This window comes from Ochotona curzoniae, unplaced genomic scaffold (genome assembly GCF_017591425.1).
Source record: "Ochotona curzoniae isolate NIBS_2020 unplaced genomic scaffold, NIBS_Ocur_1.0 contig_4760, whole genome shotgun sequence".
Lineage (NCBI taxonomy): Eukaryota > Metazoa > Chordata > Mammalia > Lagomorpha > Ochotonidae > Ochotona > Ochotona curzoniae.
Window position 1 is genome coordinate 211,848 of NW_024466379.1, and position 19,379 is coordinate 231,226.

The 19,379-nt window shown below is 41.8% G+C and overlaps 1 protein-coding gene across 1 annotated transcript in view; it reads left to right on the forward strand.

Annotated features, from left to right (window-relative positions):
• Window positions 1–16,285, forward strand: part of LOC121161256 (A disintegrin and metallopeptidase domain 3-like) — a 55,895-nt gene extending 39,610 nt beyond the window's left edge. The window contains 7 exon segments of the mRNA XM_040987564.1: window positions 777–875; window positions 1,452–1,647; window positions 2,477–2,551; window positions 2,996–3,063; window positions 12,928–13,039; window positions 15,425–15,498; window positions 16,076–16,285. Coding sequence (XP_040843498.1) covers window positions 777–875; window positions 1,452–1,647; window positions 2,477–2,551; window positions 2,996–3,063; window positions 12,928–13,039; window positions 15,425–15,498; window positions 16,076–16,285 — 834 coding nt within the window.
• Window positions 16,286–19,379: the final 3,094 nt, after the last annotated feature.

Below are 19,379 nucleotides of genomic sequence, written 5' to 3' on the forward strand. Positions count from 1 at the left end.
CTGCAGTTGCTCCTGGGAAGGCAGTACAAGAGAGCCCAAGAACTTGAGCCCCTCCCATTTATATGGGACAGCAGTTTGGAAGTTAATAAGGCTCCTTTTCAAGGTCCAAAATGAAGCTAGATGTAAATATGTACACATATGTTTCCTTTCTCTAGAGCCCTATAAACTTTTCTGTTTCTGATTATTTGCTTTGCCTTTAGAATTTTATGATGGAAACTAAGAGAAGGCATCCACATTCATCAGGCCCAAAGCACATCAGCCTCATCTGTCTCACCATTTTCCACCTCCACATTCTTGTCTCAGTGGCAAGTCGTCAGGGACAATGATATGCATGGAGCTTAAATTTCCTGTAACACCAATGTTTTCATGTAGCCTCCTTATGAGACACCTTCTACGACTGCTTTACAGTTCACTTGTCTCTCATGAGTAGAAGGAGGACACTCCAAAACCATGTCAGAAGCACAAATGAGCAAATATATGTACCTGATGACCTAGTTGACTACCACTGCTCTCCAGTAGTATGTATTGTACTCAGAGGTATGTGGCGTATTTTACATAACTGATGGTATGAGATGCTTGTTTACACCAGCATTTGCTCAGTCACTTGAGTAACATACTGTACTGCACAAGATAAACCTCATCCCTGGGGGGTAAGGATTTTTCAGTTCCTCTACAGCCTTATCAGACTGCCATTGGTAATGTATTCCATCCTTGACCAAATGTGATCATTTATGTGGATGAACATGTTGTCTTAACTTGACCGTATTTGATTTTAGCATTGTACTCACCCAAGATGCTGTAATGCTGCAGACTGTACTCTGATTGGATTTGCTGAGTGTGGCACTAGCCAATGCTGTGATAAAGCAACCTGCAGGGTAAGCTATCGAAGTATCACATTGTGCAGTACCATGATTGGTTTTATCCTCTTACATTCATTGCACAACTGTTTGGACTTTTTTTTTCTAATATTTTAACCTGCTCTGTCTCTGACAAGCTTTGCTTGACCTAGTTCTTCATGGCATGTGGGTAGTATTTTCATGTCCATAAGCATGTCACGGATCATGTTATTTCAGTATCTGTGTTACTTTTTTCTAGAGTTAGACATGAATCATATGGTTACTATATATTTTATTTGTTTGTAAGCTATTAGTCCCATCTGCTGGTAAATGACCTTTCACAGAGAAGAATCTTTCCTTCTAATATTCATGGAATGACCTAACTTCTCAACATTTTCTTGGGATTTTTTTTTTTCTGGCAACCTTCATACATTCTATGTGATCATCCCTTTGTAGCTTTATACTTCTCTAACCCATAGTGTATCAATATCCGAGGGTAAAAAGAACAGAGCACCTCTCCACCCCAATGTTCATTTATACATGTTTTAGTATGTGATGATGGAAGAACACTAAACATACACACTCACTCACACTTACATGTTCTTTGTGTCACAGATTGCCAAAAGGGGAACACCATGTAGGGAAAGTCAAGACTTATGCGATTTTCCAGAATATTGCAATGGAACGTCTGAATTTTGTGTACCTGATATGAAAGCTGCCGACTATCAACAATGTGATAATAAAACTGCATTTTGTTTGGAAGGAAAATGCAGAAGTCTAGAAAGACAGTGCTCACAACTATTTGGAATATGTAAGAATTTTATCTTTTTTCCTGGGTTCATTTTTAATCTTTAGTTACTATAAAGAGTCAGCAATGGTTAACCACACTAAAAAATGCTGTTATTTTGGGCCCGGCACTGTGGCCTAGCGCCTAAAGGTCCTCACCTTGAGTGCACCAGGATACTATATGGGCACTGGTTCTAATCCCGGCAGCCCCATTTCCCATCCAGCTTCCTGCCTGTGGCCTGAGAAAGCAGTCGAGGACAACCCAGAGTCTTTGGACCCTGCACCTGTGTGGGAGACCTGGAAGAGGATCCAAGTTTGGATTGGCTCAGCTCCAGCCGTTGCGGCTGCTTGGGGAGTTAATCAGCAGATGGAAGATCTTCCTCTTGGTCTCTCCTCTCTGTGTATCTATCTTTGTGATAAACATAAATAAATCTTTAAAAACATGCTGTGATTTTCCATCCAAATTTGATAATAACATTGCAAATTAAAGGGACTTTCACTCGTGTTAAAAGGCAAAATGCATCTTTCAGTGGCAGTGTGAACACGATACAACATTAATCACATTTCAGTTGAACTGATGGGAAAGGACAAGGCCAGTAGAGTAACATTTAAGAGATCAAATGACACATTATTTTATCATTTCTGCACTGTAATGCTAATTTGTCTATTTGGACTTATCCTTCAAAAGTGCTTCTCCTTTTGCACAGCTAGTAAATGGCAAGAGAATCTGTAGGACTAGCATTACCAGGACACTTTTTGTTGTTGTTACATGCCTCTATGTTGACTTGCCACACTTTTATCTTCTAATGATTTGTTTTAAATATGAGTAGTTGTGACTTTATACTTTCTTTCAGATGCTAAAGGCGCAAATTACATGTGTGTAATAGAAACAAATGTTATGAACGACCCATTTGGTAGATGTGCCCGTGGTAGGTGTCTCAGTAGGTAGGTACTCAGAAAATTTCAACTTATTTATTTTCTAAAACTATTCCATATGCTGTGCATATTCTGTAGACTTCAGAAAAGCCAAGAAATATATACACATACATATATATCATATATTAGTTATATATTTTATATTTATATATGTATATAATAAAGATTTATACCCTGGGATTCATAAAACAGTGCATGTGTAAAACACTTCAGCATTAATTTCAAAAATTTTTGAGTTAAAGTTATAAAAGTTATCATTGACCTAATAAATTGCACATTGACTATGTTGACTAAAGAATTACTTTTACTACCTCATACCTGTAGTCACGTGTTTTGTGGAAACCTGGTTTGTGCATGGAAAACTACAAATTTAATACAATCAAAAAAGTTTGACTATCAATACACTTTTTATGGAGATCAATTATGTGTGTCTGCAGCACCAAGAAATGATTCCAGAACAGGCCCACACATGGTGGAAGATGGAACCACGTGCGGAGAAGACAGGGCAAGTTAAAATTTTACTGTAAATTATACACAGTGATTTTCTCTATCTCTTTCTCTCCCTCTCTCTCCTCTCTCTCTGTCTCAAAGGAAAGCTTATAGCAAGTCCCAACTACATCAAGAAGTTGAAAGAATACCAAATAAATAACCAAAAATGTCTCTCAACGACTTGGAATAACAGGAACAAAGCAAACCCCCAAACTAGCAGAATGAAAGGAATTATTTAAAAAAAATTGAAAAGCTATAGAAAAGATCAGAGAAATCAAGTTACGTTTTAAATATGTGAATTTATTTTGAAATGCAAATTTTAGAGAGAGAGAAGGAGAGAAATAGAGAAGGTCTTCTATTCACTGGTTCACTCCCCAAATGGCTGCGAAGGCTGAGGCTGAGCTGATCCGAAGCTGGGAGCCAGGAGCTTCCTTCAGGCCTCTCACATGGGTGGCAGGTTTCTAAGGATCTGGGTTGTCCTCTGCTGTTTCCCCAGGCTCGAAGCCGAGAGCTGGAGTGGAAGTGGTAAAGCTAGGATATGAACAGTGTCCATATCACTGGCCTCTAGTTAGTCTTTTGGAAAAAGAAAAGAAGATAAACAATTAGCCCCATTAACCGAAAATTAGGGTTGGCGAGAGAAGACTCAGATTCATATTAGAGATGAAAATGGAGGTGTTAGAACTGATAAAACAAAGGTCACTCTCTCTTCCTCCATCTTTCATTGCTTCTCTGCCTTTAAAATTAACAAATAATCTTCAAAAAGGGAAGATTTCAGTATAAAGTTAATTGATTAGGATTCGAGGGATCCTAAATTAGTTGCTAACATTATGTAATAAGGGTAAAGTTTCTAGGAGATGTTGTAATTTGTCAGTAAGGGATGGAAGGTACTAAAAATTGATCTGATTTTTATCTGAAAATAAAATTGTCTAAAAGATAAGCCAATGTCATTTAAAAAGCTGACTTTTGATGATGTTTACATAGCTGAATAAAATGGAAAGGGTCAAGATTAGGGGCAAGTGGGTAAGACCATTGTGTCCAAATTTTCTTTTTCTTCTTCCTGTATCTAATGGGAGAAGCTGCAGCATGCCTCACAAATGTCTCAGTACTTGGGGATGGGATACAGCCACCCAGTATCACTCCAGGGTCCCTGATATGAGCATGCACCAAGAGTTCTGCATAAGTGGCTTTGGCAGTTCTCACATGCTGCCCATCTCGCCAGTCCAAGGATCAGAAAATCCCAAGGACTGACATGGAGTTTCCATTCATCCAGAAATTTGCTGTCAACATTTGGCTAGGGTAGTTGACCAATTCTGTCCTTCCTTCACTATGGTTCCAGATGTCCTTTGCAAGGGCATATCCCTCCATGTGCATTTTGATATGCCATCCACTGCTCTGACTAAGCCATGTAGGAGGCCTAGTTCTGACACATGCACACTATGGTAAGACCATAGTTCCTGCGACTTTCCCCATGGTTAGAGTAGTTAATTCCAACAGTTCATTGGGCGGGGGGGATGGATTTCCAAAGAAATCTTGTCTGAAGTGATCCTAAACCTGATTTGGGTCTGCTTGCCACTATGTGGTCCTGCTCATGCTATCACCCCCATGTGCCTACATACACATTGGTACTTGTAATTGTTGGGTCAGTTCTGCCACCAGTCCTATCTCTTACGTAAATCAATGAATGTTGCGGCACAGCCAAATCCTGCCCACCACACACTTGGCCCTCATGTATACCAATGGGAAGAGCAACCTAGTTGGAGCGATTCCCAATAACCCCACTAGACCCACCCCAAATCCTAGTTCCTGCACATGCCAGAAGGTGCAACAGACTGGTCCACTCTGCCCCACATGCCATGCAGCTCTCCTATATGTTAATTGGCATTGAACCCTAGTTCAACCCAATTGTCCTCAATATCCAGTGCACATTCATGCCAGTTGTGCCACAGCCTGTCTAGCCAGTCCTGCTCCCAGCCCTAATTCTCATGCCCATCAGTGGAAGCTGCTGCCTATAAGAGAAGTGCCTACATGTCTGGACCAAATTCCAGTTCTCATGCTCACCAGTGGGAACAGTGACCCAGCAGGGGAGCCCCCAACAGCCTCACTGCCGGCTCAGCACCCACCCCCAAATCAGGTCTTGTGTGTGCTGGTGGATGCTGTGGCCCAGCCTGACATGGCCTATCTCACTTTGGCATTGGTTGGTGGGTATTGTGTCCTGGTCTAGCCGGGTCTGCTCCCAGTTCCAGCTCATGCTGGTGTGTAACACAACCTATCCCTGCCCAGCCAATCTCTCAGTCCTACGCCTAATATGACTTGGCTGGTGATGCAGCCTAACCCAACTTGTCCAGCAGCCAGTCCTGGTTGTCAGTGGGTTTTATAAACTGACCTACCCTAAAATGTCCCCAGAGATGACCCACACATATGCCAGTGGGTACTACCTGGCCTGGTCTGGGCTGCTGCAGCCAGGGTTCTTCATTCACCTGCAGGGAATGCACCCTAACAGAGGAGTTCCCCAAGCTCCTCTATCAGGTCTCTGCCCAGTGGCAGAACTTGTGCAGACCTATAGGTCCTTGCCCCAGCCTGACATAGTCCATCTCCTGACCTGGCATGTATAGTGGCTTGCCCAACTGGCCCACACACATTCCAATTCTTTTTTTTTTTAAAGATTTATTTTTATTATTTTTTTATTGGAAAGGCAGATATACAGAGAGGAGAGACAGAGAGGAAGATCTTCCGTCCGATGATTCACTTCCCAAGTGAGCGCAACAGCCGATGCTATGCCGATCCTAAGCCAGGAGACTCTTCCGGGTCTCCCACACAGGTGCAGGGTCCCAAAGCCTTGGGCCGTCCTCAACTGCTTTCCCAGGCCACAGACAGGGAGCTGGAAGGGAAGTGGGGCTGCCGGGATTAGAACCGGCGCCCATATGGGATCCCGGGCGTGCAAGGCGAGGACTTAACCACTTGCGCCACTGCGCCGGGCCCCACATTCCAATTCTTACTGTTGAGTGCTACGTCCCAGTCACACTTGGTGCATGACCAGAAACAGCTCGCATGTGGTTCAGCAGGGGTCAAGACCTAGCCCATCCTACTCCCACTCTGGCTGTCATGAGCACCATAGGTGTGGGCATCTAGCCCAGTCTGGCACACTCAAGACCCAGTCCACATCCATGCTGAGGGACACTGCAGTCTTGTCCAGCCCAGATCATTCACCCACCCCCATTCTTGCTCTTGCACTCACCAGTGGGAGCCACAATCCAGTTGGGGTATCCCCTTAGCTCTCCAACCAGGCCTGTTCCTGGCCACAGATCTTGTGTGTGCCGGTTGTTTTTCTGACCCATGTTGGCATAGCCCACCCTTTCCCCATCTTGGCCTTTGTTATATGATGCTGCAGTCTGGGTTTGTTCTGGTCTGCCTCCAGTCCCAACTCTTGCTGGCAGGTGTTGCAGCCTAGCCCTGCCCAGTCTACTCCCATCCCTGACTCATACAAATAGGGGAATGTCAGCCTCACCTGGCAGGACCCATACTTCCCCTGGCTCCTGCTCATGCCAGTGGGCTAAGGTTGGCCCAACCCTGCCCTGGCCACCCCACTGCATAACAAACCCACAGACTTGCTGACCAGTGGAACTTCCTTGTCCAGCTTGACCAATACCCAGGCCTGAATCAAATGCTTGCCAGCAGGAGCTACATACATCTCACCAGAGGAGTTTCCCATGTTCCCCAATCAGGTCAACTCCCAGTTACAGATTTCACATACTTTGGCAGGTGCTAGCCCTTACTCAGCATAGTCTGCCCCTCCATCCCAGCCTTTGTATGAGCTCATGAATGTTGCAGCCCATCCAACTCTATAGTCTTGGGTGTCGCTGCAGGTGCTATACCCTGGTCCAGCCCAGCCTGATCCCATCCCCAGTATGCAGGAATGTGCAGGATTCCATGGCCATGCCTAGTTCAGCCCTTCACTACCACCAGGTCTTAAGCAAACCAGTGCAAATTTCAGTTCCACAAGAGTGGACCCACATATACCCCACAGAATTTGCCCCCAGACTTAACTCTTTTCGCATGCTGGTGAGTATCATGGCCAAGCCTGATGTGACCTGTCCCTGCACCTGCAACATACTTCTTCAGTCGTTCTCAATCCCACACACCGCTTTATCTGGTGAACTCATAGCCCATGTGCTTGGGAACATATGGGATCCTCAGCCCAGCCTTCTGAAACCCAGTCTTTTGCTCAAGTGTTGTGCTAGACTGGTGCTCTGCCCACCCACGAGGGTTCCAAGCTCTTGGTATACAACTCTTAACATACACAACATCCAGGCCATTCAAAGTTCTACAAGCCTGGTCCACCAGCACACCAGGCTTCCATGCTAATCTATGACTCTCTGCCTCTAGTCCACCTGGGACCATACACGTGGAAAATCCCCAGTGTCCCTCCGCTTGTCTGGACATGAGTCCCCAGGTCCCCACACACTCCCACCAGCACCATCCCCAACTCTTCCTTGCAATCTTGCATCCCCAAGCCCACAAGAGCAGGCTGCTGTATGCACCCTGAAGCAAAAGGAGGCAACCACTGAGACCACCCTGGCGCAAAATGCATGGTAATGTCATTTCAAAGAAGGAAACGAAATCAGGCATTTTTTCTGCTAAATTTGAGTTATCTAAAAAATCTAAATAATGAATGTGCAAAGATCTTCTCCCATTCTGCTGGCTGCCTGTTCACTTTGTTGATCATTTCCTTTGATGTTCAGAAGCTTCTGAGCTTGATGTGTTCCCATTAGCTTATTTTGGATTTGACTGCATATGCTGGCAGTCTGCTTTCTAAGAAGTTGTTTTCCTATTCCTATCTCTTGTGTTTTCCTCTAGTTATTTCATGGTTTCTGGATGCAGATTTAGGTCCTTGATGCATTCAAAGCTGCTTTTTATATACAGTGAAAGATGGAGTTGTTGTTTTTACTTCTGCAAGCAGATAACCAATTTTCCCTATATCATTTGTCGAAGAGACCAACAATTTCCCCAGCATCATTTTCAGTTCTGTTATCAAAGATTAGTTGACTAATTCAGCAATGAGCAAAGGAAATGAGTAGATCTTTTTAAAAGAACAAATTCAAAAATGTTCATGGGCCTGGTGCAATGGCTCAGTGGCTAAATCCTGACATTGAAAATGTCAGGGTCCCATAGGGGTACCAGTTCATGTCCCAGCTGTCCCATTTCCCATCCACCTCCCTACTTATGCCCTGGGAAAACAGTGGAGGATAGCCTAAAGCTTGGTGGCCCTGCACCTGTATGGGATACGCAGAAGAAGCTCCTGGCTTCAGGCTTCACATCAACTCAGCTCTGGTTTTTGCAGCCATTTGTGGAGTGAAACAGTGAATGGAAGATGTTTCTCTCTGAATCTTCTAGTGTCCACAATATGATCTGCCTTTCCAACAAAAATAAATAAATCTTAAAAAGAAAAAACGCTCAGGCTTCCTAAGTATCAGGGGAATGCAAATAAAGACCTCATCAAAGTTCTAGCTAACTCCATAAGAATGGCTTGCATCCAGATATCCTATAACAAACCTGCTCACAAGGATGTGGGAAGAATGGTACATACTGCAGCTGTTGACTGGAGTGTAGACATGTGGCTGCTCTGGAAATCAGAATGGAGGTAACTCAGATAACTAAATCTACCATAATTCAACTATCCCAACTCCTCCAAATACATCCAAAGGAAGAATAATCTGCATACAAGAAAGCTACCTGCAGCCCTATATTTTAAGAAGCATAACCCACAATAAAGAAGGCATAGGAACAACCCAGATGGCAGTCAAAAGAAGACTGAATAAAGAAATGTGGTATATCTACCCAATGGAATACTTTGGAGCCATAAAAGAGAATAAAATTCCACTGTTGGTAACCAAATGGCCCCAACTGGAAATCATCATGTTTGACGAAATAAGCTAGGCCCAAAACAACAAATATCATATATTCTCTGACATAAAACAACCTTCATGTCATATACAAAAATAAATACAATTATAGGCAAGCAAGTATGTACATATATTCTTATAGAAGGGCTGTATATTGGTAGCTAGCATACGGAAAATACACATTGTAGTACACATCTCTACTCCCAAATAAAAGGAGGGGTCCCAATGAAATAGGTAAATACACTTTGACAGTGTGAAACTAGATTTCCTAGCTTTTCCTATACCTACCAGTGCCACGATATAAATAGCAGAATGTTAAAGTTGTAGCTATTACCAAACGACTGTTCTACTGTGATAATATGGGGATAATGGTGAGAGGAGATCATAGGCAGAGAAAAAGGAGAGGAGGGAGGAATTGCAATACCTGCAAGACCGCATTGTGGAAAATCATGATGAGATTATTGATAATAATGGTATCCAAGTAATTAGGACAATGCAGCGATTAACACTCCCCCTGTCCCATCGGCACTTATAAGACACATACTGCTGCATAAATAGTTGTCAGATTCATGTCTTCATGGGCAGACCCTTGGTGGAGAGCTAGTGCATTATCATTTAAGTTAGAGAAAACTTTAAAAGTACAGCAGTATTGATGTATCCTAGTATTCACTTAGATGTGTGAGGAAGCAACCTCTGTCAATGATTTTAAACATGTAAATTGAATTACGTGGCAAAAAAGGATAAAATGTGGCACAGGTATAGAATAGCAAAAATTTGTTCATAGAAATGCTAGTGATTACAAATGTCTTGTGCACTAATCTTCTAATAAGATGTATTTGCTTATTTGAAAATCCGTTATATAGAAACAGGGGAATGAGAGAGAGAGAATACAGCACTCACTGCTTCATGTCTCCAGATAGCTGCAATGTCTAGGGTGAGGCCACATTGAGGTAAAGAACTGGGAGGTTCATCCAAGGGTTTCCACATGGTTGGCAGGGGCCCATGAACCTGGGACATCTTCAAATGTGATTCACATGCCATCCACTGGGAACTGGTTTGATGCAGAGCAGCCTGGTCATGACAGCAACAATATGGTATGCCAACAAACTGGTGACAACTTCACCCACTATGTCACAACGTGAATTCCTAACTTGTTCTTTATAGCATTACAACAACAGCTCTGCTCCCCTGAGGAGAACAAAGTATCTCAATGGAATAACTTAATATTTCACAAGGCAATCACATATCATGTTGGTGTTGGTAATAAATCCACGATCCATTTGTGGTTTTGAATTGGGGAGATGAAATAGTAATTCATGAGTTCTGAATGCATACATAATTCTTGTAGAAAATTCTTGCATCAACTATGGATTTCAGTATTTGTGAAATTTTTAGTATTGTCTCTAACATCTTTCAATTAAATGTGTTTACAGATATGTATGAGAGGAATCTGTACACAAATGGACTTGATTCAAAATAGACCAAATTGTAATGCAGAAATAAAATGTCGAAACCACGGGGTATGTTACCTTCAGATTATTTTTAATTACATATTTATTTTGTTTCTTTTTATTTAAAAGCATTTAGAAAGGAGGAGAGACAGAGAGAGAGAGGTCTTTCATCTTGCTGGTTCACTCACCAAATGGTCAAAATAGCCATATTTGGGCCATTCCAAATTGAGTGGCTAGGAGCTTCTTTGGAGTCTTGGGCAGAAGTACTGGAAGCCTCCTCACACTGCTTTCCCAAACAAGCACATTAGTAGGGAGCTGGATATAAAGTGGCGCAACAGAGACTCAAACTGGCATCTGTAATGGATGCTGGAGCCACAAACAGTCTTAGCTTGTATGTTACGATACTTGACCCTGAATTACTTCTAGTACAGCGGTTATAGTGCTGGTCCATCACACTTTTCAAGATAATAATAAAAGCTTAAAGTATTTGATGTAAAAGTCTCTGTTAGAAAATTTGTTGTCAAAGAAAGTAAATTATTTTATGTGAGCATATCATTCACGTATGTCTCAAATTGATACTGTGTGTGAAACGTAAACGCCATTAAATATGTACAAAAATGTGACACAGGCATTTTGATAGTAGTATAATACATTAAGGGACTACATTTTGGAACATTAAAGGATTACATCTGTACTATACACTTAAGCATATACCTACTGTTTATAGTTGAGTGTATTTTCTTACATATAGATCATAAGCCATACAATATATTTATCGTATACACATTTATATAATTTATCATTTTATGTGATTTGAAGTTTCTACCCACAAGGATTTGCTTCGTCTTTTGAGAGCTTCTGTTCATTTCTCTATATGAATCTTTTACGAAAGGCCTTTTCTAATAGCCTTTGAAATGCAGTTTAAATTGTTACCAACCATGAAATAACAGAGATTGTTGTATATTTATCCCAATTTCTCTAACTATCGCCAGTAAAACTTATTTGAAAGTATATTATTACATGACTTTAAAGAAACATAAGAAAGAAAGGAGGAGGAGGGACATTGGAAGAGAGGAAGGGAGGGAAGTATTATTATGTCATTCAATTTGTATAGATGAAATATATGCAATCAGTCCCCTTTAAATGAATTTTAAAATGGAAAAACAGCTATTGGGCTAAACGCAGGTGCCATCTAAATTATTTCCACCTGCATATTCTCTCTCAGATACTATTTCAACCTTTAGCCACACCATGTAAGAAGACATGGTTTTTTTCATAGTTTTCCCAAAACGGTTTATCAGTTCCTTAAGCCTCTCCTTACACGCACAATTACTAATGCTTTTTAGTTAGTAACTGATAGTAACTGGTTCTGAAGACCATATGTTCATTTTGGCCTTTTGCCATTCTCCTTGTGTATCATATGAAAATTATTTCCCTGGTTATAGAGGTTTTGCAAACTATTCTGAAGCATGCATTCAGTTTTACCTTGGAAACTTTGGCTTCTGTTATATGGATGATTCATGCTTTAAATGGTGTTTCAGGAAATAGTGATGGGTTTGTACCCTTGTACCAACATTTCACTGAGTCACTCTCGTGCCCTGTGAATTTTGTTTCTTTCCTATTTCTTTCCTCCTTTACTTAGTCTCTGTGTGCCCTTATTTCTGCCTTCTTTATGCTGCCACAATCCATTCTTTTTATTTACTCAATGAACACATTCACAGATGTTTTCTAGCCTTCCCTATGAATTCTAATGATCTGTGTTGGATTATTCAGTCTTCATTCTGGAGACTGCTGTCCTCTGTTTATTCTAAGATGTGGAGGTAACCATTGTCAATCCATATATTTTGCAAGTTTTTCTTATTTATCTTTGTATTTGAGAATCAGGGAGAGAAATAGAGAGAGAAAAGAAGACAGACTGGGATGGATTAATCCCTATGCACTCATTCACACCTCGAACACCCACCACAGCAAGGGCTGAGTCAAGCTGGAGGGTAGAGCCTGGAAAGCAATGTGGGTCTTCAACGTGAGTGGCGAGACCCCAACTGCAGGAGCCATCACCCCTGCTTCCAAGGGCTTTAATCAGCAGGAAGACAAAATCAGGAATTAGAGATAGATATGGATCTTGACCACTCTGGCATAGAAGGCATGCATGCCAATCAGCATCATGGTTGCTAAGCGAAAGAGCATTGCCCATGTTTTTAATTTGGCACAATTTATTAGAAATTTTAATTCACAATCTTGGTTTCTCCTAGTTTCATTACCTCTAAAATTTTTCAATTATTTGAAGAATGCTGTCTACTTTTATTTGTAAATACGACAGCTAAGAAAATACTTTCAGGATATCTGAGAAGAAACTGCATTCACATTCATCATATTACACTTTGATTTGAAAACTTTCAGTATTTGTTACAATGTTATATTAAGTTATACTACTTTGGTCACTGACATTGCCTATCAAGCCTTTATTTTTTTAAGTCATACACAGACTCACTCACTCACACACACACATGCTTTTTCCTTGTGTTTTAGGTTTGCAATGCAAATCTTAACTGTCAGTGTGATCCAGGATTCAGTCCTCCTTCTTGTGACCCATCTCCTACCTCACCAGGAGGAAGTGTAGACGATGGATTCTGGTTCGCAGGTGAGTGTCTACACAATTCTTATGCCTGCCTCAGAATCTATGAGGTCTGCTCATTGTGCCATCAAGGTACGGAAAAGTCCATTTATGGTAATGCATTTAAATCTAAAATTTTTTAAAGATCCGCTTATTTTCACTTGAAATGGAGATTTACAAAGGGAAAGAGAGACACAGACTCTCCCATCCACTGTTTCACCTCCCAAATGGCCACAATGCTCAGAGCAGAGCTTGTTTTGAATTGCCGACACAAATATGAAATACAATCTGGACTACTGTCACAGACTGTGGGAAAAACTTGAACTGATATTTACCTGTTTTGCAGAAATAATAGCTGAATCCCAAATCTTGTGATTAAAATTATTATTGTAAACTGAACATGATTTGCAGATGTTTATGGATCCTTATATATTTTCAGGCAGAAATGAACACTGGACTATACCACAACACAGAGCTCGTCAAAAAAATGGCTTTTTGATCAGTTTGTACATCTTTTTACCTCTTCTCACTATAACTGGCATTATTGTTTTAAGATGGAAAAAAAGAAATGTGTTTGAGAACAGATCGGAAGCTTCAACCGAAGGGTAAGGAAACATTTTGCTTCAGGATGTGTCCTGGGAAGAATGGAAATGATTCAAGATATTACAAGCAGGGACTCTAAGATTTATGGATTACTTTTTAGACTTTCTGAGTAAGAAAGTCTCAGATTTCAGGCATGTGGCTACCTTTGGTGTTCCCAGCAAAAGCTGCGAAGACTCAGGAATCTTAAGGGAGTCTCCAGGAGAATTCATTGTGGCTCAAATGGTTCCAGCAGGATCTGTTGGATTTCTAGGCAACACCACTGTTACTACAGTGACATTGGCTTGTGCTGAGGGGATGAACAGACACAGTCAGGGCACGGCTTTCAGTTTCCCAGGAATGTGGATTAGGATACAAACTCATGATTCTAATTTCCACCAACACCGCAGTTTATCAACATACAACTAATATTTATTAGTTAAACATTTTTAAAGCTAGTTATATGTAGTCAACTAAGGTTGATATTCTGGATTATGAATAAAGGTATCTATGTAACCAAATGAGTTTGGACCTTGATTGACAGATAACAGGAATGGATCAAGTCATACTCTTGTTTCAGAATAAGAACTGTTGTTACAAAAGTCATACTTTTGACAAAATACCAAAATAATGGATCATTTGTCACAAAATGTCAAATGACGAACCAGTATTTAGGATTGAAAAAAAAAAAACATCTATTATTGTGTTTGTGAAATGACCACTCTGACTTGATTTGGCTGAACACATTTATGCCAGCGACTTCTATTTTAATTTTCAATCCAAATATGGATATCCACCCACAGCCTATGTCTACAAACACATATTCTCCAAAGACAGTATATTTCTCTGTAAGGGTTTCCCACACATGCACACAGAACCAGAGCTCTGCATAGAATTCTTTTAAACGATTGATTTATGTATTTAAAAAGTAGATCACAGAGAGAGAGAGGCAGGATTACACACACAGAGACACACAGGGAGCATCCATCTACTTAGTTCACTGCCCACGTGGCCGGAAGAGCCTCACTGGGCCAGATTCCACTCAAGAGCCAAGAAGTCCACCTGGATTCCCACACAAGTCCCTTGGCACAGGCATATGCATCACCTCCCCCGCTGTCCCAAGTGCATTAGCAGAGAGCTGAATCAAAAGTAGAGTGGCCTGGACACGACCCAGTGCTTAGATAAGATGTCTGTGCTTTGGGTGTGGCCACCACTCTGCAGGCACTGGATAGATTCATGAGTAAGGAATTCAAGCCGCCAGAGTTCTCACATGTGAATAGGAAGCTGTAGTCAGGATCAGGCACTTGTGATCCTCCTTTCCAACATTAAACCTGATATACAGAAGTGTTCCAAAGCAAATCTGAGGGTTACACAATACCACAAAATGTAACTACTTGTAGCTGAGAGATTCACCTGCCTGATTACGGGTGTTAAGCAGTGAGAATGAATTCTGGTATGGATAATTATTCTGATACAGATAACTATCTTGGTAAGATAATTTATTGAACTATTATTAAACATGTGGTGATATAAAAATTTGAATGTGTGCATGTAAATTAGCTCTTCAATTTGGAAAACATATCGGACATACTATGTTCCATCCCATTTTCTAGGCAAGCAAGAAAGTTGATTGCTAGCAAATATTGATTTTAGTTAATTTTTTAAAGGCTTAGATCTATCTGAAAATAGAAATACTGAAAGTATCAATATCAATATTTTAATAGACATATCTGAAAGTAGAAATATTGAGATATTTTTTTTTCATTGATTGGTTAGGATGATTTTTTTTAAATTTTTGTCGAATTGGTTAAACATTAATGTTTCCTAACCCAGAACATAATGCTGTCTTTATACAGATCAGTGGCAGACGACAGCATTGTTACCATCACTGGGTCTCAGAGTCAAAGGTACGTCAAAAGCATTATGTTACTCCATGTAACTCATGAAGACCTTTCTGGTTTTCAACCATACACCAGCTTAGGAAAATTATTCCCATTATTCTTCATCTCAGTGTTTGTTAATTTCATGACCTGAAACAAAGACTAAGATAAGCACTATATCTTGCTTTTGTTTTGTTGATCACATTGAATGTTAGCTCCTCTCCCCTTGAATTTACCAATAACCTGTTTGATAATAAGTCAAGTATTGACTTTAACATAGTGTATGTCTGCAAGGGTTGCCTTGGGGGGGGTATTAATTAAACATGTGGTTGAATAAGAAAATTTCTATAAACATTGAAGAGTGAACATCATTCCATTTCTGTGTTTGCTTCCCAGTAACTGAGCAAGGACATCAAAAGCCACAGACTGAAGAAAGGATATGGCATAGAGACTCATGGCTAACTTCCCCAACTCAAGCATGAAAAGTCCTGTCTGTGTCTCCTTTGTTGTGGCTTTACGCTTTCGATTTCACCAACACAAATAAACCCTGTGACTGGAAGTGAGCAAAACAGAATCTGTTGTTTCTTCTGTCATAATCTTTCAGTGCGAAATACGCAGCTTTGCCCTGGAAGCTGTTAAAGCTGCAACAAGAAAAACCCCATTGTCAGCTGCTGTCCACTCTCAGATGCCCATGGCCATGCTAACTTCTCCTGCACCTATAATAACTCACATGTCCTCCATCCATCTAAAACAGGCTTTGGAATGGGCAGTGAAAGCAGTACTGATGAAGGGCATCTTCAGTGCTCCCAGATAGTCCTTGCCATCAATTCCATCTTGCAAGGGTTAATTTAAGTGTGCTCTTGCTCAAGGACATGTCCTATCTCCAGGAGGTGCATCCTCTGTCCAATGTAAACTGAAGGCTGAGGTTCTTGTGTGTCCTTTGGGCAATCCACACTTCAGTCTCCACCAAAGCTGGGCTTGCCTGGGTAGGATTTCTTGCTATAATCCTCCCTCCCCAACTCCTCTCTCACTGAGGTAGGTGCACAGCATTGTACCTGGAGTTTGACCAGGACCACCTGCAGAGTTGCCATCACAAAGGTGAGAAATTTCTGGTTGAGAGGAGGGACAATAAGGTCCAACAGGCCATTTCCAAATGTCCGTCCACTATGAATGAATGAAGAAAACGTGGTATATCCATTTGATTAGTAACTTCAGTGTAAGAGGCAATCAGGCCTGGCTACACCGTGGATAAACCTTGAAATTGTTAGCTCAGTAGCAGATCACACATCATTTATTTGTGTGAAATGGGCAGATTTGTTGATCTCTAGTGATGAAATTAGTACGGTAGTTGTTTAAAGCTGCACATGGAAATGTAGCAGGGTATCAGAGAGAGAAGCATGGATAGGAGAAAGGGTTTATAGATAAAGATGCAGTCTTTCTGAGGTGATAAATTTAAATTCAGTGAACTGATTGGTGCACATATCAGTCAGTATACCAAACACCATTTGAGTTATTAATTTTAAATTTTCACTTAAAGTTTTATAATTTTTTGGAGCAGCAGAGACAACTGCTGTTTCACTTCTTCAATGCTGTAAGACCAGGGTCCAAACTCCACTGAGTTGTCCCACAAGAATGGCAGAGATCCATCATTTCTGCTGCCTTCCTACATGGCTCATCAGCAGGAAGTGGACACAGTAAATAGGGCAGCTGGTATTCAAATTGGCTGTCTGATATACAATGCTGGCATCACAAGAAGCAGCTGAGCCTCTTGAATATTATCGCCAAGATGGAATTGGGACCAGTTCAAGACTTTAACCAAAGCTGCAGGAGAGGCTACAGCAGTCCTAACTAGTGTCCACACTAAATGCAGCCTCAACTGTCTTCCTGGCATGGGTGAAATGTGAGGCAACTGAATGATATCTCAGTGAAGATGTTTGGAAAAGACCCATTTGGGGATGATTCTACCACAACTTTTCCGTCATGTTCCTTATCACTAACATAGGGGGCTGCTGTGTTCATTGACCTGGCTTATTCAAATCATTTCTGTCAGTTTCTTAGGTATAAAAATGTCATTTGAGAGATGCAAGTTTGGGCGTGAACAGAGTTTGACTTTCACAACTTTTAAAGTTGTCAAACATCCCCCGAAGTGGGATGATTGACACTCAGCATGACACTCTCTTCTCATCCCCTCTTGCTTGCTCCCACCCCTAATCTGCTGAACATCCTCTTCTCAAGCACTCCTTTACCAGACCACATCCCAGCTTAAATACCTTCCTGAGGAACAAATATGCACAGAGCTTGGGAGTGCAGTGTGGTACTGCCTAGAATCTGAACCCAATGTCTCTCCCAGTCTTTGGTGAGGCAACAGGCATTGCAGGCTGTCTGGGGGCTGGTGACAGGAATGAATTCCTCTGCTTTGCACATGGATTCCTTTCGTGCCTGCTAAAGACCAAGGAAGAGAATAAGGGATGAGGGTGGAGCCCCAAGGAGACAGGGCTCTCAGGACTTGGAATCCAGTCTTTTCTGCTCATTGGAAGCAGGAACGGTACAGCCACTGATAGGGCAAGGAGGGAACAAGGCATGAACCATGGCAGAGAATGGAATCTCATTGTTCACTGAATCTTCCTCAAGTCAGTTTTTTTTAGTTTGTTTGTTTTCTAGAAATGAGAGTGCAGAAGGCAGGCAGTGTGGACTTCAGTAGGAAGTACTAAGAATTAGGAGAGGGTGAACTCAAGGACCAGGTGGGAATCCTTAATAACACTTCCAGGTTTATATATATATATATTTTTTTTAATATTTGCTTATTTTAAATTTAAAATACAGAGTCACAAAGAGAGAAGGAGAGAAAGAAATAGCTGCCGATTTAATTAATACCCAAATGGCCATAATGGCCAGTGCGGGATTGGTCCAGAGGTGGATGCCTGGAACTTCTCCCACGTCTCCCACATAGGTGCAGGGACCCCAGTGGTCCTTGGGGCATGTGCTGCTGCTTTCCCAAGTACATTAGCAGCGAACAGGATTAGAAGTGGAGCAGCCAAAACTTGAACTGGTATATATGTGATGCTGGTGCTGGTAGTCAGTGAGACCCTGCAGGCGACAGCTGTATCTCTCCCATCCTCAAACTGTGCCCACCACTTTTGTGTGGAAGGTGAGTCCAGGTGGCAGTCATCAGCATGGAAAGGTGGCGATGTAGGGCCAGGATGGGCCCATCTGTGACAAGGAGTATGGAGCTTGGCCTGGACTGGCAACACTTTCCCAGCACCTTCCAGGTCCTGGAACAGCAAAGAAGGATCTGGTCTCCATTTAGGCTCAGGTACAGGTGCTTGAGTCAGAAGGCTCCAGGCAGTCCAAGACTAGGGATAGGGAGGTGTGGAGGAAGCTGAAACTGCAGAAGCTTCCAGAGAAATATGGCTTCCTCTCCCTGCTGCATCTGCACCTCTGGCTCTGTTCCATGGAGCTGCATTTACAGGAAGTGGTTTTCCATGGAGTATCTGTGCCATGCCAATATTTTTGCAAAGCCTGCAGATTCTAGAATGGCTCCTGTTCACAGAGTTAACAGGGCCACCCCGAGACAGTGAAGGACCAACATGCACCTCTGGATGGAATCCAACCAGGGGTGAGTGCTTGCACTGCCAGCTGTGGCCCTGGGACTTGTGACATGACAAGCATCAGCGGTGGCCTTGCAAAACCTGGCCATTGCCTCATCACCAATACCCTGGCAGGGAAGCCCAGTGCACTAAAATGTTTGTTTCTTGTTGTCAGGTCCCTAACGATCCATTCCTGGAGTCCTCCTATATGCACTCATTGTCCCTCCAAGAAGGATGGAGGCTGATCACCTGCCATGATCCTTACAAAGGACTTTCTTTCCCAGAGCACCTTAGACAAGAGGCCCTGGCTATGTGTCTTGA